The following is a 24,621-nucleotide window of genomic DNA, read 5'->3' on the forward strand; positions in this document are numbered from 1 at the left end:
CTTCTGAGACATACCGCTCCTGCAATAACCCAATGTTTTATGATGTGTTGTCAATTTGATGTTGTGTTTATCTAACTTCCAAGTCCTGGCAAAAACGAGAGGATTTTTTCCCAATACTGAAAGAGGATATTTGATCATGTATTTCACATAGAATGAAATTAAGAAATAGTTCTGCTTAGAGAAACCATATGCATTAGTACATGCTTTCAAATGTTAAGCATGCAAGACACCATTGTAAAACTGGACAACCATTGTCTCATTATTAATCTACAATTACGGTTATCCTGTATGAAAGAAGAAGCACGACAGAACATTTCAAAACAGACCCAGTTTTACTAAACAGCATTGCTGCTCTTCGTTCAGTTCAATCAAAATACGGCTCCTTAAAAAGCAGCAAGGTGCACTAAGTAAACTGTTTCTCCTGTGCTCACAAACTTCACTTTAATCAACGTCTTTCATTCATGCTTCTTTGTGGCATATTACTGCTACTCCTGCCATGCTTCTGTAGCTCCTCCCTGCGTTGTCTTTTTCGCGCCAGTACTCCTCATGAGCTCCACCTTCACTTTGTCAGCGCCCCTCCCCAAAGAGACTGCCTGGCCAATAGAAATAAGCAGCCTTTCTCTCAGCCAATCACGCAACGTTGTGGACGCGTCGCGAGAACACGGCTCGCGGGAAACAGACAGGAAGAGGTTCGGGTTTTGCCGCGAAACGGAGTTTCTCCTCAGTTTTGTTGCGAGCGCTTTACGTGCAACTTTAGCTTTTCTTCGTGAGAAGAAAAAATCGTTTTCACGCTCAGTTTTTCTTCGCGCCGTTGCGTTCACCGAGCCGCTGCAGTATGTCTGGCTTTGACGACCCCGGAGTGTATTACAGTGACAGCTTCGGAGGTGGAGAGGGGCCCGGCGTGGATGAAGGCGGACAGAAGCGCACCCAGATCAAGAAGCGGTTCCGTGAATTCCTCCGCCAGTTCAGAGTGGGCACCGACCGCACCGGCTTCACATTTAAATACAGGTGAAAAACTGTGACTGGGTTCCTGTTTGGCGACTGTATAAACTTTTGCTACATAGAAGAAAGAGGATAGAGCCACAAAAGAAAACACATGTTGGGGAAACAGAAGGCCGCTGGTGTAACGGAGTACGGCTGAATTATATTAAAGTGAATGTGTAGAATGGGTCACTTGGACAATTGAAGTCGGGACCTCTGGGCCTCTGCAGCCTCAAAAGACAGTCTGCTTCTAATGAGCCTTAAATAAGGATAATGATTCACCAGTCCGCCATTGTTTTTCTCTAAGTGTTCTATGACAATTGGCTTTAAAAGCCACATTCCCATTCATATTTCTATCATTTTAATTAGAGATGAGCTGAAGCGACATTACACCCTGGGGGAGTACTGGGTCGAAGTGGAGATGGAGGACCTTGCCAGCTTTGACGAGGATCTGTCCGACTGTATTTACAAGCTGCCTTCTGAGAACCTGCCATTGGTAAGTGTCTTGCTAGAAATGTCCCTATAAGTTCGATTTCCCAACCTGAAAAGCTGGAGGAACTTGACCAGCCCTGCTTTCAAAATCCACTGTGGTTTGATAGAACATAGCACATTGCACTGTCCAACCTCTGTAAGTGGACATGTTGCTACAGTGTAATGATGTCCAAGCTACAATAGAATGGGGTGCCATCGGCTTGTTTGGCTATTAAAAGGAAGCATATTCATTTAACACAACAAGCCATGAACTTAAAGGATCAGAGTGTTACAGTTACGGACATCTAGTGGTCAAGTTGTAGACAACAGCCATCTAAAATGTGACCCACCCTCTGTGTTGGAAGAAATCGCATCTATATCTCTGCTAAAATATCCGCTGAGGAGAAGACGAGCAACTCTTCAGCAACGGCTGTAGGATCATCACTGCAGTTTGCTAATAATTTGTTTGAATTGGCAGCTGGAGGAAGCTGCAAAGGAGGTGGCGGATGAAGTGACTCGTCCCCGTCCCGCGGGGGAGGAGACCGTACAGGACATCCAGGTCATGCTGAAGAGTGATGCGCATCATGCTTCCATTCGCAGCCTCAAGGTACCCACTGACTTATCTGCGCCTCACACTGTTGTCGTTGCACACAGTTAAATCCCTTTTATTTTATTTTTTTGTCATCTTCTGCAGTCGGAGCAGGTGTCTCGTCTGGTGAAGGTCCACGGCATCATCATCTCGGCCACGGCGGTCAGGGCGAAGGCCACCAAGGTGTGCCTGAAATGTCGCAGCTGCCACGGCGTCCTCAACAACATCCCTCTGCCTCCGGGCCTGCAGGGTTACGCTCTGCCGCGCAAGTGCAACAGGTGAGCTTGAACAAGAGGAATGACTCTGTCTGCTCAATTGTGTCAAGCGGCGTGCGCTCAAACAAGTTTTGGCTTCCCTCAGTGAGAATGCTGGCAGAGTGAAGTGTCCCGTGGACCCATACTTCATCATCCCAGACCGCTGCGTTTGTGTCGACTTCCAGACGCTCCGCCTGCAGGAGGCTCCGGATGCTGTGCCACACGGAGAGATGCCCCGTCACCTGCAGCTCTACAGCGACAGGTAGAGGAGACCTCTGACATCTGCGCTCCGCTGTTCCGCGCCTGGGTTTTCTCAACTCATTTCCCTCTTCTCTCAGGTATTTGTGTGACCGTGTGGTGCCTGGCAACAGGGTGACCATCATGGGTATCTACTCTATCAAAAAGGTGGCCGCTGCAAAGCCCAAAGGCAAAGAAAAGGGCATCGGTGTGGGAATTCGTGCATCTTACCTGCGAGTGGTCGGCATCCAGATGGACACAGAAGGAGCAGGTATTTATTTATTGTCCTATCTATGTTCTCACGTGTTAGTTGGATACATTCTCAGCCATTTGTGGGTGATTTTACGATACATTTCTCCATTGTCTCTTCCAGGTCGTGGCGCTACTGGATCCGTGTCTCCCCTGGAGGAAGAGGAGTTGAGATCCCTTGCTGCTTCTCCAAACATCTACAACTCTCTGGCGCAGTCGGTAGCTCCTTCCATCTACGGCAGCGATGATCTGAAAAAGGCCATTACATGTCTGCTCTTTGGAGGTTCGAGAAAGAGGTGAGGCTACAAAAGCTGCCTTAGCCTTTTTTTTTTCTTTCTTTCCCTTCCAGAAAACATTCCATGTTCTTAAACGGTTTGTTTCTCGCTCCGCAGGCTCCCTGATGGACTCACTCGTAGGGGCGACATCAACCTGCTGATGCTCGGAGATCCCGGTACAGCCAAGTCTCAGCTGCTTAAGTTTGTGGAGAGATGCTCGCCTATCGGGGTAGGTACTCCGTCTCTAAAGCTGATTTGTGAGTCTTCTTATAATAGCCTGCGATACTCAGCCTCGACTCTGTTCCCCGCAGGTTTACACCTCAGGAAAGGGCAGCAGCGCAGCTGGTCTGACTGCCTCTGTGCTCAGGGACCCCAGCACTCGTGGATTCATCATGGAGGGAGGAGCCATGGTGCTGGCGGATGGGGGAGTCGTATGCATTGACGAGTTTGACAAGGTAAGGCATAGAACTGAGCTATGAGTTGCGTGTTTCTGTTTATTTCTTTCCCAAATTTAAAGTCCTAGCCATGCTTTTATTTGTCAGATGCGAGAGGATGACAGAGTGGCAATCCACGAGGCCATGGAGCAGCAGACCATCTCCATAGCTAAGGTATTACCCATTTAAAGAAGGCTAAATATCACTGTCGCAGTCTTAAACCGGGTAAACTGACCTCTCGACTCCTCATAGGCTGGCATCACCACCACCCTGAACTCTCGCTGCTCCGTTCTGGCTGCGGCCAACTCTGTGTTTGGCCGCTGGGACGACACCAAAGGGGAGGACAACATCGACTTCATGCCCACCATCTTGTCCCGTTTCGATATGATCTTCATCATCAAAGACCACCATGACCAGCAGAGGGACATGGTAAGGAGGCTGGAACTTTGCTGCTTTACATCCTGAAGTCGTCAGGAATGTGAACATTGAATGTACTGCTTTATTTCCTCTGACTTGTAGACGCTGGCTCGCCACGTCATGAACGTTCACCTGAGCGCTCAGACGCAGACCGAGGGTGTCGAGGGCGAGATTCCATTGGCTACGTATAAGAAATACATCGCCTACGCCAGAGTGTGAGTCTGCCTTTATCCGATGACTCTGCGGTTCAGTTGCAGTTCACAATCAGCTGCTCATGTCTGTTGTTGTGGTCGTGTCGTTTGCTCACAGTAAATGTGGCCCTCGGCTCTCTGCGGCGGCCGCTGAGAAGCTGAAAAACAGATACGTGGTGATGAGGAGCGGCGCACGAGAGCATGAAAGGGAGACGGACAGAAGAGCCTCCATCCCCATCACCGTCAGGTGTGTTTCTTACTCCTCACCTCCAAGTCGGAACTGAAGATGGATGACAGCTTAAAGTAATCATTTCTGTCTTTCTTTTTGTTTTCCCCTTCAGGCAGCTGGAGGCTGTCGTGCGCATCGCAGAGTCCCTTGCTAAGATGAAGTTGCAGGCCGTGGCTGGAGAAGAAGAGGTGGACGAGGCCCTCAGACTCTTCCAGGTGTCCACACTGGACGCTGCGCTGTCCGGAAGCCTCTCAGGTGTGTTTATTATTCAATGTTCAGTTTTATTTTAGCGTGCTGCCTTCTATGGTATCTGATTTATTTTGTATGTACTGTATAAAACAGCTGGCGTCACAGTGAAGAACTTAGTTAAACCTTTAATTAAAAATGGTGGAGGAGGGACAGTTCTCCAGAGGAAAAGGCAGCTTTATCCAGCCTGTATTTTATTGTAAAGCTTAGCCCAAGCATGTCTTTTAACTGGATGCCGTGCATGTTGACATCTTCCCGTCGTCGCTCACTGTGTAGGAGTGGAGGGCTTCACTTCTCAGGAGGACCAGGAGATGATCTCCCGCGTCGAGAAGCAGCTTAAGAGACGCTTTGCTATCGGCTCCCAGGTGTCCGAGCACAGCATCGTCCAGGACTTCACCAAGCAGGTCAGCCACCAGAGCGGGCTCAGAATGCACAAAACACTACATTAAGGCATCTGCATACACAGGACTATGCTCCCGTTTCTTCAGTTGTATAATAAAACATGCCAAAGATAGCAGTTTGACAGATGTAAATGAGTATTGTGTGTTGTACATGAACACTGAGGTGTTAGAAAACAAATGGCACATCTGATCACTGAATCCCTTTCTGTCCCTTCTGCAGAAGTATCCAGAGCATGCCATCCACAAAGTCCTCCACCTGATGTTAAGGAGGGGCGAGCTTCAGCATCGCATGCAGAGGAAAGTCCTCTACAGAGTCAAGTAGAGCAGATTATGCTCTGTTGTATTTTTAATGTAAATAGTTTTGTTCCGTTTGGGCTGCTCTTTTCCCAGCAATGATTTCTATTCTGGAAGAGACTGATAGCGTGAAACGATTTGTTCTGAAACGATGGACCAGAGGTGTCGCTGTTGCTTTGTATCAACATAAATGTGTTGTTAAATGTCTTCATACCATGTAAAAAAATAAAATGAATAAATAAAAAGTAATTTAGACTCAAAGTCTGATCTGACAGCTTGTTTTATTAAACACAAATCACAGATGAGTTACAGATGGTGCATCAGTGAAGTTTGCACAAAAGACAAGCACAGGAATTTCTGGCCTTGGCTGCAGTTTGAAGTGATATAGAAACCAAAAAAAGGAATACTTTCATGTTTGATTTAGTTTCAAGTGAGTAAAGTGCTATCTGTGCTAATTTCAGTATATGGTATGAATGCAGTTGAAGTCTACAAGGCGTAGATTCCCACTCCAATAGTGGCCAGTGCGAGACACAGTCCCACGGTGAACTGCATGATGGGTGACCCGGCAGTTGGGACGCTGCTCTTTGATTGGTCCGCTCCTTCTGCTGTGACGCTCAACATTTTCTGCAAATCATCAAAAACCTGAGGGGAGAACAAAAACAAGTTTTAAAGCGCATCAGCAAGCTGCCAGCGTGCTTGTTCTGCATGTGTTGGTTTCACTTCCTCTGCTGGAGTCAGCGTGACCCGAAGCAGCTCTCGATACTTTCACTGTCCCCTCTGTACGGTGAACCTGCGCCTCGGTGCCTTTTTGCTCACCTGGATGTTCAACTCGAAGGCCGACACGGCCTCCTCCAGCACCGCCGCCTTCTCCCGCTCCGTCAGCTCGATGCTGTTCATCCGGCTCCTGTACAGCTGCTTGAAGCGGTTGGGGCTGGTCACACCAGGGAAGGAGAAAAACGACAGCCCCTCTTTGCTGTTCAGCCCGAGAGATTTCTGGGTAATTTTTCCCAGTACTTGCCCGCCTGATAGATCACCAAGGTAGCGAGTGTAAGCGTGGGCCACGAGCAGCTCTGGGTTGTCTTTGCCAATCTGGAAAAAAAAGAAAAGAAATGACTGAAAGAGAAGTTGGTTTGCATATTTGGATTTCCAGATCATTTCGGGGGCTCTTATCTACCTTTCGTAGCCTCTGTTCATATCTGTGTGTGGCTGCAGGGACGATCACTCTCTTCTTCCAGTTTAAGCCCAAAAAATACTCCAGATCTCTTTCCAGTGAATCCAGGCGGGCAAGTTCCTGAGGGAAGTATATCGGTGCAACAGCTGGATGGGAAGAATTCCTGTCCAGCTCCTCTTCTAGAGCCTTGTAGATCTCGTAGAGGGAACAAAGCAGGACCTGCGGGAGGCATCTGGATCAATATCCACTTTTCTCGACAATATGTGTGGAAAAGACAGTCCCATAAGCAGAAGAGGAAGTGTATGACCTGTGAGGATGATCGCCTTACCTTGTACTGTGAAAGTGTGATCTGTCCCTTCTGGTAACTCAGCATCAGTTGTGTGTTTTCAGCTCTGACGTGGTTGTCCTTAGTGGCAGCTTTAATCAGCTCGGATAAATCACTGAGGGCAGACGGCAAATACAGAAAAAGACAAAAAAAAAAGTCAGAAAACCAAGAGTTTTTAGTGATTTCCTTTTTTTTTTTTTCTTCTTAAAACCTGTGAGACACAGTCATACCTGCCGGCTTCCCCAGTATCGTTTTTCCTTGCGCTCTTCATGGTCTCCATCTGTTCAGATCACGTTAAACAGTTAATTTGGGTTTTTTTGAAGTGCAAATAAACTTTCCAACAATCTTTACTTACATTCGTCGGTTCTCTGTGCGGGCTGGAGTTGTCGCTTCTGTGTGACGGGATCAACTGTGGCCTCTTAGTTCTCTCCTGCCTCTTTTATACAGGCGCGGCAGCTGTGGCTGCTCAGGCAAAGGGGAAGTGCGAATGCTGCCTCATGTTACTTGCTGTAGCTTCACATGACAAGGCAGATCTGGGCCCATGCTGGCCAAGTCACCAAAACATGATGAGGCAGATATCATCAGCTCATATTGCTCAATAGTTCATCATAACATATAGCACTTATAGAGTAGTTTAGTCAGAGCAGTATTGAAGTATTGTCTTTTCAAATTCCTTTATGCTCCTTCTTTCATCCCACAGATTTTTAGATGAAGATAGTGTAAAGCTTTTTAAATATTGGAGACTACTATACTGCCTCCACATCAAAGGACTGCTTACGTTTATCCAAGAGATGCTAGAATAGTACAATATAATACAAGTATGAAAATGATTAAAAGTGCCAGGATGCGTGATAAACGGCCCAATTTTACTTTTGATACTTTTCCTTATCATACACTTAGGTTTATACATACATTTACCATCTACTAGCTCTAATCCACCAAACACAAGCAGAGGGGCTTCAAATGGACACAAGATTTGTGTGCAGCCCAGGCACGTGTCTCAGTCTGGCCCTTGGGAGAATGAGGAGTGTGAAGGTGATTCGAGGCATGGCATATTAACTTTTGTGCTTAAAAAAAAACCCAAAACCCTTTTGAAAACCAAAGGGAGTTCTCTGGAAACAGAGTTTATAGTTTATGATGTATGTTGGTAAGAATGTTTACTTTCCCCTCCTGACTGCCAAGACTTGGGAGGAAGTGGGACATGAAGATGTGTGTTATTTGAAGTTACACAGGCTCTGCTACACGGAGAGATCTGGACAAGAAGAAAAACATGACTCAGAGCCTTTTGGAGAGTATAAAGTTCAAATGCAGAAGGGGTGGAAATGTCTGCTCAGCTGACTGCTGAGAAAAATGGAAGAAAACACATTTTAAAAAAACATATAAGCAGTATAAACAGCAAGCAGTGCAAACCGTAGTGCCTTGTTACAAATTCCTTTGACACATGTAGGTCAGAGGATGGCTTTTCCTTTTCTTGCAGGACACTTGCTTTCACAGTGAAACTCCCAGGAACAAGGATAACAGCATTTTGACACAACCTTTATAATACAACGTTACCTACTGTACAGTCAAGATGAATATGTTATCAGACTTCAACCGTGATACTTTGTTTTTCTCTTTACTTTAAGAGAAAGTGCAGGTCCTATTTTAGGAACGTTAAACGTGCTTATTCGGTCATTTTTAATGGAGGTCCCATACAAGTCACAATTCATGGTCCCAAACTGTGTTTTTTTTTATTTTTTTTTATTTATTTTTTTACAAGTCTAAACAGTCATCGAGACAATAAGAGATATGACACGGATACCTATAATATTCTCTTCCGTTCCACCCTGTTCTGTGGAGTTTTCACGCCCCCTTATGCAAGCAGCCCTCCATTATTGGTTTATATCATCCGGGGGTGAAGTGGGTTGTGCTAGTGCAGCTTTACTTAGGAGCCCACATACTAACTCAACGCGCTTTAAAATGCCAGATAGTAAGCATGTAGCAGCACCGACCCTTCCAAACCCCCAAATGTTGTACCGGCTGTTATAAAAGGTAACGTACTGGTCTCCATGTTTCCGTGTTATAAAACGTTAGCCGACCTCACATCTGGCTCGCGACGGCAGCCGCCGCCGCATCCTCAGCAGGGTTTTATAACGTCGGCTGGAGAGTTCACGGAGAGCCGAAGGGTGGGTGGGTGGGTGGAGTGGGGGGGGATTCACGTCCTCAGCCTCCTGCCGTCTCCGAGCACCGGGTCGCCTCTTTCAGCTCACCAAAGCGTAGCAGTTTTCTTCTTTGTGTCATAATAAGGTTTCCAATCTGGAGCTGAATTTGTATCTATGCTCTGGTGGATCGAGTTTCTGCGAGCTGCCCCTTCATGGCCCGGGTGCTCTCATAGGTTCGGGGTGAAGTAAATGAGTAACACAGCTAGGTTTTGGAAATAATGTTGAATATCGTTTTCGAACATCTCGTGACGTGTTTTTGCATGTAAATCATCATTTTCTTCATTATTTTGACCCCAGATACACGCATAGTCCTATGTTGTAGCTCAGAAGGCCAGTTTTAGATATGTTGTGTTGTTACACTGTTCAAAGTGTGTAAATGTCCATTGTTTTTATTGTTATTATCCATGTATTTGTTTTTCAGCCTTATCTATCAATGTGACAGTAAGGTCACAGATTTGGACCGCGTCAGGTTATGGAGCCGAGCCTTCCGAGTCTCATCCTATTCACCCTGATTGGCTTTGTCATAACCTCCTCCAATGACCACCACAATGGCACCCGTCGCTATGACTACTGTGTGCTCGGAGCTGGCCCTGCAGGACTGCAGATGGGATACTTTCTGTCCAAGGCTAGAAGAGACTACATCATCTTGGAGAGGAACTCAGGGCCTGGCAGCTTCTTCAACACGTGAGCCACGTTGCAGAAGCTTTCTGTAATGACCGTTTGACATGTTGCCCCCCTGCTTGATCTTTGAAATGATGCTCTTTTTTTTCTTCTTGTGTTTCTATAGGTATCCCAGGCACAGGAAGCTCATTAGCATCAACAAGATCCACACGGGAAGGCGGAACCGAGAATTCAACCTGCGGCACGATTGGAACTCGCTGCTGAGCGATAAACCCGACCTCCTGTTCAAAAGAGTGAGCCGTGAGTTTTACCCGCCAGCAGACGCCTTCCCTCTCTACCTGTCCATGTTCGTGAAGGAGCTCGGGTTGAAGGTACAGTACGGAGTGGACGTTGGAAGGATCAGGGCCGTGCAGTCAGTCACAGGGAGGAGCTACATCCTCACTGACCAGCATGCATCAGACTACACGTGCAGGTAATGTATGACACTCTGAACCAAGGATGAAAAGTCTGCATGGGTTTGGACTGTGGATTGCATTGAGTTGTATTTTTGTCCTCCTTCCTTCAGCGTCTTGCTGGTGGCCACAGGTTTGTGGGTACCTCAGAAGGTGGAGTTTGTCGGCTCCGATCTGGTTGAGGGCTACGAGTCCATCTCCACTGACCCCGACGACTACAAGGACCAGGCTGTGCTGATTCTGGGAAAGGGGAACTCTGCTTTTGAAACAGCCCAGAGCGTCTTAGGAAGAGCGAGTCGAGTGCACATGCTCAGCTCCAGCCCTGTTCGACTGGCCTGGCAGACGCATTACGTTGGAGATCTCAGGTACAGTGACGTGAGAACGCTTCCAAAGATAATGCCGTGATTTGTTTTTATCAGTTACCTTTATGCAAAATAAAATTAAGCCACAACTTCGGTTTTGTTTTACAGAGCTGTTAATAACGAGCTCATAGACACATACCAGCTCAAGTCCCTTGATGGACTGGTGGAGGCACGCCTGGAGAAAATAGTTATCGCTCGGCAAAAGGAGCAAGGCCAGAAGAGATCCGGTGGAGAGAGGAAAGAGAAGAGGGGGCAGTTGTATCTGACTTTAAAGAAGTACGTAAACACGAAAAACAGTTCGGATGTGACCCGAGAGGAGCTTCCGGGGCACCACATCGACAACTTCCCCATGCGAAAACCCTACGACCGCGTGATCCGATGTCTTGGGTTCCGATTCAACTTCAGCATATTTGACGGGTATGAGTTCAGACAACATGGCGGCCGTGTTGCTCTGTGTGAATCGCTGCCAGCGCATTCAAGTACAATCCTGTTCTGCTCATTGTGTCACATTATAAAGCATTCAATAAATGACAAAAGTTGATGTTGAAAAACAAAAAAATCTCTCCAGCTCTGCCTGCCCACCAAACAGTGAAAATGCCAAAGGGAGGTTGCCGGGGGTGACGGCCTGGTATGAAGGAAACGACACGCCTGGTTTGTTTGTGCTGGGGACCGCCTCTCACTCCAGAGACTACCGCGCGTCTGCAGGCGGCTTCATCCACGGATTCCGCTACACAGGTGAAAGTCCAACAAGATGGTTGTTATTTTGAGAAATTTGGAGGAAACCAACATATTGGTGCGCAAACCTCATTTCTGGAAAAGTTTCCAAACTGTAATGAGATTAAAAACTGGGATGTGTTTATTTGTTTGAAGTTTTGTTCAAACTGAGACAAAAAAAAAAATGGTTGGTCTTCACTGAACCACTTCATTGTATTTAGAAAATGGAAACATTTGAAATGTGACGCAGAAGTCTCAATCTAAACAACATCATATTCCAGTCTACACCCAATCCTGACACCCCCACCTGTCACCGATCGATCTGCTGATGGTGGAATCTTCCAGAGCAAACTTTGAAGAGACGCTGAAAATCGTCTCTTCGAACTTGTCTCTGTTGAAGAAAAAAAGGTTTGAGTGAATTAACGCATCGCAGATTTAAGTTTAATCGCGGTTTAGAAAACGTTTCCAGCTTTTCTGGAGATGAGGTTTGTGTGGGATTAGATCAGTCAAATAGCACAGGTTCTACATGCAATCCAAATGCTGAAAAAACTTTCTGCCTCAGCCCGAGCTGTACATCAAGTACTTGAACACCGTTACCACGGAAACCCGTGGCCATCAACCAAACTGTTGACAACGCAGTTGCAGTCCTGGATTCTGAAGCGGGTCGGCGAGGCCTCGGGTCCATACCAAATGTTTGAGGTGCTTGGCGATGTTATACTTCTTCATGGGTAAGCGGTTGCTCTTTTTCTTTTTGTATAACACTAGTAATCATCTGCTTTTCCCAGCTATGCTCTTTTATTCATGAGCTCTTCCCCGCGGTCAATAACTGCTGAACTCCAGTATCTCTTATTTGTGGTCCTGGTTTCATCCCGAGTCCCTCGCACACTCGCAGCAACCGAACAGCCTGTCACACACATGGCTTCATCCTGTCAAAGGATTTTAGGCCAGAAGGCAACAGACACCCATACCACTTCAACTTTTGATTAATGTCCAAGGGAAATGGATTAATAACTAGGAAATATACAATTTTCCCTTATTTACCTTCCAGATATGTGTATAAAAACTCCTCATATCTTTTTCCTGCTCTCTCTTGTTGACTATCAGCTCTCACTGTGAGTATGTTGAAGAGTTCCTACTCCAGGCTTTGCCCCACTTCTCCTCTCTGTCTGGCCACGAAGTCTCCAACCATGGACTGATAGTGTTAGTCATGCAGTACGGGAAAAAGAAGATGGACTATCTGGGACGTGGCAGGGCAGAAACAGACTGGACTAAAGCGTGGCAGTCCAACTTTCTGCACCCGGTGTTATACTACTATGACAGACTCCCTACTGGTGAGTGAAAGCGCTGCTACTATTAGAAGTCGTTGTACTTTTTAGGAGTCAAAGTTGTTAACGCAGGCTGGTTTTTTTCTTTTAGAGGAAGAAATGAAGACGCGCAGCCATGGCTGGCCCTTACCACGGCCCAAGGCGATTCATCACATGGTTGAGGACTTCCTCACAGAATGGGACGCTCCGCTGTCTCACATCCAGCCCCTGCGGCGCTTTCTGGAGCGCTGTGTCCAGACTGACCTCAGGGCCTTCTATGCAGGTGAGACATGCGGTGTGACAATATGAATTTAAACTGTATCTGTAAAGCCCCACTGGCTGATGATTGGCAAAACTAGGACCACTCATGTGATTTAGGAATCACCTATCGGCTCAAACCACACTTTGATTTGACATTTGAGATTCTGAACAGTTTACATGACTTGCTGAACACTCCCACACTTTCGAAGGATGGCGGAGCAGCAAAACTTCCTGTAATAATCCAGTCAACACACCAGAAAATACATTGATTCTGGTAATAAACACATTCCTCAATTTTCAAGGAACCCTGTCATAGAGAAATCCTTTTTTCTATGCTTGACAGAGGATACATATTGGTGTAAGTATTTGAAAATCGAGGTGGTCCGAGCTCTCATTCTGTAATAACATGCTCCAAGGATTATTGAGTAACTCTGAGGAAGAAAGGGGCAGAGTGGAGTTGAGTGGGTCACCCCAAGCTTTAAAACAATCAGCTTGAATGGAGGTTTAGGTAAATACTGTGAAGGAAAAAGGAGTTGTTGTACCGTCTCTCTGTAATAATTTGACCAAAGCAAAACATTTCAAATGGAAAGCTCTGAGAGAGCATTATTAGCATAATTCTTCCTTAAGTGAACTAGATCGCTGCTTTTGATGAGAGTTTGGGTAAAAGCAGGGAAAGAAGAGTTTCAACATCACACTGACGTACAGCGAATGCACAGGATTTGATGTTAGAAAATAAGGAGTGGACATCTTGAATATTTGGGGGGTTATTTTTGGGTTTGTGTGGGACAGTGTCTGAAAGCAGGTTTAAAGAGTCCTGGGAAAGTTGATGACAGCTATTTTTCCCCTGAAAGTGAGCATCTTTCATAAGATTTCAGATTTAACTGCACACTGGCTAATGGAACATATTTTGTACAAACCTTCAGTTTGCACTTCTCTAAACCACACTTTTGATGCTGGGGTTTTGCTGTCTTACGCTATATTTCTGATGGCAGTTTGCCTCACATCTGTGTTTCCTCTTATCTTTCAGAATCGTGTTTCCACTCAGCCCTCACCCACCGTAAGCCGCCACTGTTTTGTCAGCAGGGATACTTGAACCAGCTGGGGGTCCCTCGCTACAGTCAGCTCCGGCAGCCGGTTTATGAGGCTGGATTGAGGACAACTGAGCAAAATGATGCTGGCACATCAGGAGCTAATCCAGCATTGCCCAAATACCTGGCACCAGCTGGAGCAGCCATGTCTTCAGGACTGCAACTTGACTTATGATTGTTTTTCCTGTTTAAGTTGTATGATGCTGTTTAAGTCTCCTATAATTGCTACCTCCATTATCCATAGTCATCTCCTCCACGAGACCAACATATTTGGACAGAACACTGTCCTGTGTATCTTTGTTGGTTTCCAACCTCTGTTGGCTTGGAACCTTAAAAACAAACAACCCCCCCTCCAGCAATTTCTTCACACAATTTATCATTACTATATGAATATGTCTATTACTTGATTATCTCAACCAAAGAGTTCTTTTCTTTATCTTGACTAAGTTTAGGGGTTAAAACCTGCAGGATAGAAACCACTGCCTGTCATTGGAAAGGCACTTTGTCACTTGGGAGCTCCCATGTTGTTCCTTCACAAATATTTATATTCACTACACAGTGCCATTTTCATATTATGAAAAGTTATATGGGTTGAGGTGGGGTGCCAAAAGTAATTATGCATTGTTATTTTTTATATGACTTAAAATATTAAACGTATGTAGTAAAGGGAAGAAAAAACTTGACTTTTTAATTCTAATGGATATGTTTCTTTAATGTTATTGTTTTTCCCGGAACGCATGCCCAGAGCAATAGTTGGTCTCTGATTGGTCCACCACAAAGACTCTTTGATTGGTTGTTTCCTTGCTTTGACACCATTGGACAGCAGCAAATTAACAACGCGGAGCATGATTGGCCTTTATTGCTCAGGAACTGCTGGCTGTGCAATGGTCGCGCTTCTTACTACTGTCACACGGTGATATGGAACATGTAAAGCAGGAGACATCTTGGTGACTGAAGGCGATGGTATCTGCTGTCTGAATACTTCAAATTATTAATGATGGAAAGACTTTTATGGGAGAATTTGTTCGTCGATGCTCCGTACAATGGCCCCAGGCATCACTGACGGTACATGCACCATATTCAAACTTAGCTCCTTATTCTGTTGAAGGGTGTATTTCCTTTTAGGTTTGGCAGGAGTTGTGATTACAGAGTGTTATGTAAAAACAGCTCCCCAATTAAACGATAAAATATGGACGGATGGAGCCCTGTTGTCGCCTTGGATAATGACCGATCCAGCGCCGAAGGGGAGTACGTGCTGGATCGTAGACCCGAAGGGGAAACCCGGGAAGTGGATGACGAAGAGCAGCGGTGTCAAGTGGAGAGGATGGACGACGTGGGTGCTGCTGTCGGTTTTGGTATAAGTGGGATAGGGGAGGGCAAAGTGGTGCTGGGTCGAGTCGGACAGAGAGACGAGAAAGAACTCAGGTACCTGCACTTGCTGTGGGAGCCCGGACGTGGGGAGCTTGGCCCGGGGGGTGTAGCGAGCAAGCTGGGGAAGATGACCGGGAGCAGGGCCAGGCGACACCACCGAGCTGTGCGGGGCGTCGGTCCTATTGGTAAAGATATTTATGGTAAGGATACAGATAATTTGAAACATAAGCATGGCATTTGTGTGTTTTTTTTTATCTACAAATTAAAGCTAAAGTTAGTTTGTTTGCTAAATATCCCAAATTATACGATATTCCATATGTACGAGGTTAGTCTTTATAGTATAAACTCGTTACATTAGAATATATTGTAATGTGGATAAACCCAGACAGTAAAGATATAACTGACTAAACTGTGGTACCATGTAATTCAACGTATGCCATCAACTTATTGTTTAGAATCGTGTATCTAAGCCAATAACTGTGCTAAATGTGCTGTTATAATGTCAGCTGCTCATTAACCCCACTTCCCTGCAAGTGTTTCTGTAAATTCCATCGTTATTTGCTCTGTCCTGTGCATGACACCATAAAGCAGCATTTGCATCCCTGTCATTTTGAATATCTTATCTCCACAGCTGCGAAAAGGCTGAGGGAAGCAGCCAACAGCAACGATATTGACACAGGTACGAGCGGTGGGTTGATGTTGCAAACTTCCTTGCAAGTGACGTAAGAAATGGATGATTAATTGATTAGTTGATTTATTTTCTACAGTGCGAAAGATCCTGCAAGATGACATAGACCCCTGTGCGGCAGATGACAAGGGAAGGACAGCTCTTCATTTCTCCTCCTGCAACGGCAATGATGGCATTGGTATGTCGGTGACCGCCCATTTCAGACACTTGACCCCTCTCCATTAACCTCTTTGTGACTGATTGTGTCAGCTTCATGTCTGGATGAGCAACCTTTTCACGTCACTTCTCCATGTCAACTGCAGTGTCAATCACAAGGCCTTTTCACACACAAGATGCGTGACATTAATGGCTTTATGAGTATGTTACAGCGATGGGATTCAGTCATTCAGAGACTGATCGCTTGCCCGTTAATGTTCCTTAGCCTTTATTAAGACGCCCGCAAAAGTGACGACGAGAGCCACGATGTACGTGAGACTGGACAGTACTTAAAGTGCGGCATTGAAGATGCCTGATATCCTGACAGTTTTGTCTGATGGATTATTCCACCTGGCAGAATAGTAAAAAAGAGTCTGGCAAATTGGTGTGCGGTATTCAGGATGAAATGTTGTGTCGTACCCTTGGAGTAAATAAAGGAGAGGAATGCATTCTGAGGTTGGTTATTGTTGAAGGCTGTGGCCGTTGTTTGCGATGCTGCGCAACAGCAAATTCATCTGCCTTTTCCATTGAATAAACCTTTTTCTAAAATGTCCTTCTCGTGTTACAGTGCAGTTGCTGCTGAGCTATGGTGCTGATCCCAACCAGCGAGACAGTCTGGGGAACACCCCTCTCCACCTGGGTAAGGGAGCAGTCGCTGTGACCTGTAAACCACGTCGCACTGTGGTCAGTGTTGCGTTGGACTGCAGTTTCACTGTTTCACTACTCAAGACTCACATCTGTAAAACTGAACAGACACGCATAAATCAACACTTATTTTTGCATTTTGTTTTATTTCAAACTGTGTTCCTGCAGCGGCCTGTACCAACCATGTGCCTGTAATCACCACTTTGCTGAGAGGAGGTAAGTCCATAGTGGAAGAGTCCCATTTTTTGGGCCTTGACAATAAATGGAAGCGAAACCATTTTTAGATCTGGTGTTATACCTTTGAACTCTACATGGAAGGGACAATTCTGGTTAGCTGTCTGTTCCTCAAAAGAGGCTTACATATATTTTTTTCATGTGGGGGAAAAAAAAAACTGCACCTTTTACTTTCTCAGGTGTTATGTGTCAGGACATTAGACTAAAATTTGGTAAATACAACCTCAGGCAAATGACAATACATGACATTAAACGGTATGTAGGGTCTATTAAAGTAGAAGTTTTGGCAGTTTTCTGGTTCGGAGCATTCAAGTGTGTGTTAACGCAATGCCAAGAAGGCAAGACATCAGTAAAGATCTTAGAGAAGCAATTGTTGCTGCTCATCAATCTGGGAAGTATTATAAGGTCATTTCATAACAATTTTGAGTCCATCATTCACAAGTTGAAGACATTCAAGAGAGTTTTCTATCTTCCCAGGACTGGACATCCCAGTAAGTTCTGTGCAGAGTTCAGAGAAACTGTGAAAAACATCTCTACAGGCCTCAGTTAGCATGTTAAATGTTAAAACAGAGAATGATTACTTTGAGTTTTTGCTGCTAAAGCTGGTTCTTTGTCATGTGTTGTTGTTCATCTGTGGTTGTATTTACCTACGTTTAAGACCTAGTAAGGATCAGCTGATTTTCATTCATTGTTCTTCAACAAAATACTTGGTTAATCCTTGCGATCTGGACCAACTTCTGTATAAAACACTTGCAAGCATAGTTACTTAAATAATCAAAAATACATCTTGTTTACATGCATGTTAGTGACATGCGAGCAGCCATATTGCAGTTATAAACCCGTCAATTGATAACCACAAGTAAAAGAGAGATCTCTTCTTGTTCATCTTCAGGAGCTCGCGTGGATGCCCTGGACCGAGCTGGCAGGACCCCGCTGCATCTAGCGCGCTCCAAGCTCAACATTTTGCAGGAGGGCGACTCACGCAGCCTAGAGACGCTGAGAGGGGAAGTCACACAGGTAGAGAAGAGAAAAACTTGTCAATTATAAGTAGTTTTACTAGCTTACTGGTAAACTTGTTAAATGAAGTGTTCTGTCTGACTTATTTTCTTGCAGATTATTCAGATGCTCAGAGAATACCTGAACCTGATGGGCCAGAGTGAGGCTAAAGAGAGGCTGGAGGACATTTCAACACAGCTGCAGCACACGCGCACCAGAGAGCAGGTGAGAGCTACGTGTGTTCACCGAGTGGTTCTGAATTTTTTCTTGTGTAACCTAATATTGTATGTGCACGAGCCAATGATTTACAATGAAGTTGTTGCATTTTGTCTCGCATAATTGTCTTTTTTTTTTCTGTTTCTTTTTCTTTATCCTTTAGGTGGATGAGGTGACAGACTTACTAGCCAGTTTCACATCACTCAGTCTACAGAAGCAGAATTTGGGTGATAGGTAGAAGATAAACTGCACATGGAGCTGAAGCCCTGCTGCTTGCCAAGCCATCCAAGCCTCTGCTTCTCTATCGTCAGCCATACGAGCAAAATTTGGACCATTACGTTCCAAACTTATTATTTAGCTAAAGTACTGCTTTATTGGACAGTTGTACACCTTGTTATTTGGTAACAATGTTATTGTTGTCTTGGTTAAATTGAAACACACCTCAACTGTTAAAATCAAGTACTTTGGGTATATATTGGGGGGAAAAGTGAGTCGCATGTCAGCACCGAAGAATAAAAGAAACCCTTAAGGGCAAAAAATACATTGAGAAGGGAGAGCTAGTAGAACAGACAATAACCCGGAGGTGGAGCGGGACCATGGCTTTTTTCTTTTTTTGCGAGTGTGAGCATTTGAGTTGAAATGTTGTGTTTGTGTGTACACGTTCTTTTATTTGCCTGCCATTAATTGAAAAATTATGTGATATGAGAAATGATTTACTAGTTTTAACTGTTGCATTTTTGGTTTTCTTATCAACTGCACATTTGTATCGTTGCCTTCTTCTTTTTTTTTTTATTGCATGTTATGTTTCTATGTGACCTGTATTGTAAGAAAAAAAGGGTGTTGTTGAAAATGGATATGAACCAATAAATCAATATATTTGGCTATATGTATGGAATATTTTCTTTGATATAATGAGATATTGAAGGTTTTCTTATATTTTCATTTTAATCTAATTTCATTATCAACTTTAAATGTGAACACCTTTGTAGCAGTCATTGTGGAGAGTGAATAACCACAGCATTAGCTATGGTAATACATTGGTAGTATGGCTACTTTTCTCCCACGCTGATTGGCTGTATTCCCAAAGCCCCGCCCCTGCTCTTTAACGAATTGTTGTCTGCTGATAACAAAGATGGCGACCGGACCCGCGTAAATTGGGTGATCCCATTGAGGTAGTAAAATTTAATAAAAGCATATATTTTTTTATCTCGAGGTGTTTGTAAACTACACATGCTATTAGTCCAGAGGAGAATAAAATATGGACATCGTAGAATGCATGTCGGCCGCTGTGTTCTGTCTACTTGAGGCGACTTCGGCCTAGCTGTTTAGGTAAGCCTCCGGGTTTCCTCAGCCGGCTTCACCGGCCAGCTGAGCGCAAACTCGGGGGATCGAACTCATGTCATGGAAATGTTGGGAAAGCTAGGAGAGTCAAAGTGAATAGAAAAGGGGTGTGTTTGTGCATCTTTCCGAAAGTAGGCGGGAATTTGTTTAGCCATCATTTTTGTACTGCTTTTGTATGTGACACAATTAACCATTATTGAAATGACCGCGCTAATAGTATTATTCCCTCATATAGCGGCACCCGTCCACTTTTGAACCCAGGCACCCAGGTTACTTTCAGTGTCTCTGCTGCTTAGGGTGCCCGGTGTAGGTTGTTGGACTAGCCGAACACCTGAGCAACCCATCACCTCTTTAGACAAAAGACAGAAATGTCTTGGGTGTTCTACCTGGGCCACGTACTTCAATGATAAACCACTCTCCTCCGTTTTTTGACTAAATTGAGCTGATTTGTTTATTTTTCATGCTGTTGATTCTCATCTCATGCCGTTTGCTTAACAGGTCAGTATCCTACCTTTAATGTTGTCCAGGACATCCCATAGCAAGTAAACGTGTGAACGAAGGACAGACCATGGCATATGAAGAGATCAAGGGTAAAGAAGGAAGGTGTTAATGTCATTCTGTAATGTAGCTCAGCTGTGATAGTTCTGTGCAGACTTTTGAAACATTTCCATTTTTAAACTCTGAAATAAAATAAAAAAACATTTAGTTGCAACAGGTGCATATGTAACAAGACCAATCATTCTAAAACTAACTTAAATATAGGTTTTCTTAATGCATTTGTGTACGTAACAATCAGGTTTTTCCTGGTATGGTAAGAGTACTGACTTCAGTTTTCGTGATTTGTAGAGATGGGGATGGAGGGAGACAGAGGTCTTGTTGCCGGTCGAAGCCAGAGAGAGAAGAGGAGGTCATACAAGGATTTGTTACGAGAGGAGGAAGAGATTGCGGCTGAGGTGCGAAAGACGTCCAAGAAACGACCGAAGGTAAGTTATCTTTTCTCAGTGACTTAAGACATGGTGATGATGCTCATTACAGTGTTATAAATACAATTATGTCAATCTAGGATTCAGAACTGTTCATGCTGGGTGGGGACTCTCATAAAAAGAAGAAGAAGCATAGTGATGACTACTATTACAGGGGTAAGGAGGTTATATGATTTTAAACTCGGGGTGGAATAAAGTTTGATGTTCAAAGATTTCTTATCACTAACTGTATTTCTTTCTTTTGTTTTCCTCTCCTTATCAGATCATGACAGTTCAGGTCCTCCTCCCCATAAGAAAAAGCACAAGTCTGCAGACCGCTCGCCTCCTCTCTCTTCCCCCTCATCGTCACACCCGACAGATACAGCGATGGGCCTCTTGCAAGCCATCACCTCTCCTCTGGCCACGGGTTCAGCCCCCAGCCCCCACTTGCACAAAAAACCCTCCTACCCCTCCTTCTCCTCGCACTCTTCCAAAGACCGCAAACGCGAGAGCGGCGGCAGCGGAGGTGGAAGCAAATCCAGCCACTCCTTCTCGCACTCCCGCCCCTTGACGTCCTCGTCATCTTCCTCCAAGAAGCACTTGTCCTCCTCCTCAAAGTCGTCTCTGTTTCACGGCGGAGCTCCCAAAGAGGAGCCCTTGACTCTACGTGAGGCGGACGGACTAAAAATGAAGCTCATCATGTCACCAGAGAAGGAGGAAACAGAGAGCTTCCCGTTCACGCCGCATTCTTCCAAAGGTGGTGTGAAGAAAGAGAAGGATAGAGAGAGGATGCAGCCGGTAAAGTCACCCAAAAAGAAGCTGCAGCAGAACAGAGACCCACTCCCTGTGGTGGGGAAGGAGGTGGAGGTAGAAGGTAAGATAATCCTAAATGATGCTCCCCAGGATGCAGGTTTAGAACGCAGTCAGTTTACATTTCCTTTCTGATACATTTAGCTCGATGTTTTGTTGATTAACGTTCATTGCTCCCTTCCACAGGTCATTATGGCGGTGGCATGGGAGATGATAGCTCTTCATCTGGGGGTGAACTGGAGGCCGGTGAACTGGTTATAGACGATTCATACACACACTTGTCCAAAAAGAAGAAAAAGAGTAAGAAAAGCAAGAAGAAAAAGGACAAAGAAAAAGACAGAGACAAAGATAAAAGTGGGAAAGACAAGAAGCACAGCAAAGGTTTGGGAGGTGAGTTTACACAGAAAAAACTCAGCAGGCCTTGTCAGACTCTTTTAGAAGCTTTTTCTCAAGAAATCAGAGAGCAGAAGATATAACCAAGCAACTTCAGGCAGTCTGTACCCGCTGCGGTCATTGTGGGCATGCTTCACTGTGCACGTATTCACGGGTTGCAATGTTAGACCCATTTTTCCGTCTGATAATAGAACACGTTGTACAAGAGCAGAGATAGTAAGACAGAAGTCATCAGAATCAGGTAGGTTACTAATACTTGGTCTTCCAACCCTATTGTGAATGGGAAATAGTTGTTATTGGTAGAAAGTATCAATATATAACATATAAGAACATTCTGTCTGACAGTACAGGCTATTGTTTTTCTGCCTTATCACTCAGCCCTGGTTTGAATGTTGTCTCCACACACGGTAGCAGCCATTCCTGAGCTTGAGATAAGATCAATACATTTTACAAGCTTTAGTGAGTATTGGCTGAGATGAACGATACAGAGAGGTATGAAGAAAACCGTTTAGCGTGCACTCACAGGGCAGCATCGTGACGTGGTGACCAGCGCTGTTGGCTCACAGTGAGAAGGTTCCCGGTCTGAATCCCGACTGGAGCCTCTCTAACGCTCTTTCTGGGTACGCCAGATTCAGAACAGGCTTTCTGTCACTGTTCACAACGACCAGCTGCTTATTGTCATTGAGTTGTCAACGCCTATGGATGAGCGTAGGTGGAAGTTTCTCGTTCGTGTCCTTTACTCACAAATGTGTGCACAGACTAAAATAAAATTCACCTGAAAGTCTCCGACCCTGGAAGAGCCCGTACAACGAAAGTGGAAACACTAATAAGCTCTTTTTCGATCTCTTTCACCAGACTCATCAAGAAGCCACGGTCACTCCCATCCCATCGTCACCCATAGCGCCGTTGGTCCAATGTATGCCATGAGCAAACCCATCACTCCACACCACCAAGGCAACGACGGAACGACAGAGAAGAAGAAGAAGAAAGAGGAGAAAGAGAAGGAGAAACACGAGAAGGAGAAAGAGAAAGTAAGGCTCTGTTTCTTTTTGTCTTGGCAGCTTAAAATAATGGTCCAGGTTTCTAAATCATTTTTCCTATTTCGTTGGAACCATTTTGTCCGTGTCCAGCCCAAGAAGAAGAACACGACGGCGTATCAGGTGTTCTGTAAAGAGTACAGGGTCAACATAAATGCTGAACAGCCTGGACTTGGTGAGTAAAAGTTTGTGTTCACACAGACATCGTTCCTTCAAAAAGCACTTAGAGTAACCGTATGTAAATGTGTGTGTGTCTCATTTGTAGATTTTGGTGAACTAAGCAAGAAGTTGGCAGAGGTGTGGAAGGCAATGGCTGAGAAAGACAAGCTGGTGAGTGTTTGCATCATCCAGTTAAATGGAACTTGACTGCAGTTGTGCGGGTGCGCTGAACGTTGCATGTTTTTTTTGTTTTTTTGTCTGCAGGTTTGGAGGCAGAAAGCTCAATATCTGCAGCACAAACAGAACAAAGCCGAGGCCACCACAGTCAAACACAAGCCCTCCAGCGAGAGCAAAAACAAAGGCATGTCTGACTCTGGCGGGGAGCTTTCAGATGACCGATCATTAGCTGCTTATCGACTCTTTATCCCCCGAGCTTGGTTCTCATTGCTTGTTTTTGTCTCTTTTATCGAAGTTGTCGGAACAGGAACCGGGATGGTGTCTCCAACCAGAGCACCGAGCACCGTGTCCCTGTCCCCAGCTAGAGTGCCAGATGTTGACCCCATCGATGCAGCAGCTCACTTACAGCTGCTGGGAGAGTCCCTGTCTCTGATTGGGCATCGGCTACAGGAAACAGAGGTGAGTTCATAAATATTGGGGTGTAAAGATTAGTCAGCACACATCAGAACCCAGAGATAGTTACATTAGAACACAGACTGGATGGCACAAAGTACAACCTGTATTTCCTCATTTATTGCTAATTTAAAAAAGAATTCTGAACTTACAGTAACATATCTGATGTCTGTGTTAGGGGATGGTGGCGGTGTCGGGGAGCTTGTCTGTTCTTCTGGACTCCATCTTGTGTGCGCTGGGCCCGCTGACCTGTCTCACAGCACAGATACCGCAGTTAAACGGATGTCCTCGAAATGTCCTGGTACGGTATTAAGATTTATTTTAGAGCATCAGCAGTAGTAATCCCCCCCATCTGCATATAATCTCATCAGTGTTAACTTCATTTGAATAGCTGATTCCTGAAGAAACGTTTCTTTTTTTCCTGCCAGTCAAATACGTTGGACAACATCGCTTACATCATGCCTGGACTTTGAGCAAAAGGATGATCCCGAATATGGAGGAACGAGACGTCAAAAGTCAGCAAATTTGACCGGAGCGGTCCGTTACCAGGAGAGACATTTGGACTTTAATTTAAGCCACTGTTTGAAACTCTTTGACATTTCTAGTATCAACCTGTTTTTTAAAGTGTATTTTTTAAGGGGAAAAATAATGTCTCACAATGTTTTCTAATCGCTGTATTTTTTTAAATCAATCATTTTACCGAAGACGTTCTCTTTTTCGGCGCCTCAGCTTGGTTTCACTGTTACTGTACAGCCCTTTTATGAATGCGTGTGTGCTTGGACGCACTGTATTGAGCGACTGTTTGTTTAGCTGTTAAGTGAGACTGTAATTTTATGACCGTGCGTCTGCGTTTGGATTTTTTGTTTGTTTTCTAACTGAAATATGGACATATTTTAGCTGTGGTCATTGGCTCCTGATCACTGTAAGATAACATTTGTCACACCTGCTAAGTTTTTATTTCACCATGTTTAAACTACGTGTTTTATAGATTGAATATTTTAGTGTACGCAGGAATTTGGATTTTCATGGTTTCGAAAGGGGGGGGGGTAAAAAAAACTGTTCCAATAATTCACTATCAGGTTCAAACTGAACAAAATGGCAACATTAAAATATCTGTTTTCCAAAGGTCGCCTGTGTCCAGAGGTTGAATTCTACAGATTCTGGTTCCCTGCACTGT

General features: G+C 44.8%; 5 protein-coding genes across 7 annotated transcripts; 4 read left to right on the forward strand and 1 right to left on the reverse strand.

Annotated features, from left to right (window-relative positions):
* Window positions 1–681: 681 nt before the first annotated feature.
* On the forward strand, window positions 682–5,529 carry mcm5 (minichromosome maintenance complex component 5). The gene is made up of 16 exons (XM_072369649.1): window positions 682–1,008; window positions 1,351–1,477; window positions 1,931–2,059; window positions 2,147–2,319; window positions 2,402–2,557; window positions 2,634–2,803; window positions 2,906–3,077; window positions 3,174–3,285; window positions 3,368–3,511; window positions 3,599–3,664; window positions 3,743–3,919; window positions 4,010–4,122; window positions 4,217–4,345; window positions 4,440–4,582; window positions 4,850–4,977; window positions 5,195–5,529. Exons 1-16 carry the CDS (start codon window positions 836–838, stop codon window positions 5,294–5,296), a joined length of 2,214 nt encoding a protein of 737 aa, XP_072225750.1. The 5' UTR covers window positions 682–835; the 3' UTR covers window positions 5,297–5,529.
* A 1-nt stretch (window position 5,530) lies between these two features.
* On the reverse strand, window positions 5,531–7,485 carry hmox1a (heme oxygenase 1a). The gene is made up of 6 exons (XM_072369653.1): window positions 7,120–7,485; window positions 6,995–7,044; window positions 6,768–6,879; window positions 6,443–6,658; window positions 6,085–6,357; window positions 5,531–5,910 (listed from the first exon to the last, which is right to left on the reverse strand). Exons 2-6 carry the CDS (start codon window positions 7,042–7,044, stop codon window positions 5,755–5,757), a joined length of 807 nt encoding a protein of 268 aa, XP_072225754.1. The 5' UTR covers window positions 7,120–7,485; the 3' UTR covers window positions 5,531–5,754.
* Window positions 7,486–8,551: 1,066 nt separating this feature from the next.
* foxred2 (FAD-dependent oxidoreductase domain containing 2) lies at window positions 8,552–14,104 on the forward strand. Its single transcript, XM_072369650.1, has 10 exons — window positions 8,552–8,795; window positions 9,387–9,649; window positions 9,753–10,058; window positions 10,152–10,403; window positions 10,509–10,817; window positions 10,969–11,135; window positions 11,677–11,842; window positions 12,219–12,445; window positions 12,531–12,701; window positions 13,707–14,104. The coding sequence occupies exons 2-10, from the start codon at window positions 9,438–9,440 to the stop codon at window positions 13,940–13,942; spliced, it is 2,046 nt and encodes a 681-aa protein (XP_072225751.1). The 5' UTR covers window positions 8,552–8,795; window positions 9,387–9,437; the 3' UTR covers window positions 13,943–14,104.
* Window positions 14,105–14,632: 528 nt separating this feature from the next.
* Window positions 14,633–18,987, forward strand: ankrd54 (ankyrin repeat domain 54). The gene is made up of 9 exons (XM_072369651.1): window positions 14,633–14,832; window positions 14,935–15,338; window positions 15,770–15,817; window positions 15,906–16,004; window positions 16,590–16,661; window positions 16,835–16,882; window positions 17,793–17,917; window positions 18,014–18,121; window positions 18,276–18,987. The coding sequence occupies exons 2-9, from the start codon at window positions 14,957–14,959 to the stop codon at window positions 18,348–18,350; spliced, it is 957 nt and encodes a 318-aa protein (XP_072225752.1). The 5' UTR covers window positions 14,633–14,832; window positions 14,935–14,956; the 3' UTR covers window positions 18,351–18,987.
* Window positions 18,988–19,216: 229 nt separating this feature from the next.
* On the forward strand, window positions 19,217–24,572 carry hmgxb4a (HMG box domain containing 4a). Of its 3 annotated transcripts, none has more exons than XM_072368352.1 (13): window positions 19,217–19,284; window positions 19,952–20,043; window positions 20,300–20,436; window positions 20,517–20,592; window positions 20,699–21,289; window positions 21,412–21,615; window positions 22,474–22,649; window positions 22,749–22,830; window positions 22,921–22,985; window positions 23,079–23,175; window positions 23,287–23,450; window positions 23,623–23,745; window positions 23,873–24,572. In XM_072368352.1, the coding sequence occupies exons 2-13, from the start codon at window positions 20,022–20,024 to the stop codon at window positions 23,915–23,917; spliced, it is 1,782 nt and encodes a 593-aa protein (XP_072224453.1). In that variant the 5' UTR covers window positions 19,217–19,284; window positions 19,952–20,021; the 3' UTR covers window positions 23,918–24,572. The 3 variants fall into 3 exon arrangements, with proteins under 3 accessions (XP_072224453.1, XP_072224455.1, XP_072224454.1); XM_072368354.1 differs by having other exon boundaries at window positions 22,755–22,830; XM_072368353.1 differs by lacking the exon at window positions 19,217–19,284 and adding an exon at window positions 19,300–19,441.
* Window positions 24,573–24,621: the final 49 nt, after the last annotated feature.

This window comes from Leuresthes tenuis, unplaced genomic scaffold, assembly GCF_036924035.1.
Source record: "Leuresthes tenuis unplaced genomic scaffold, fLeuTen1.0.hap1 SCAF_17, whole genome shotgun sequence".
In the NCBI taxonomy this organism is placed as follows: Eukaryota; Metazoa; Chordata; class Actinopteri; order Atheriniformes; family Atherinopsidae; genus Leuresthes; species Leuresthes tenuis.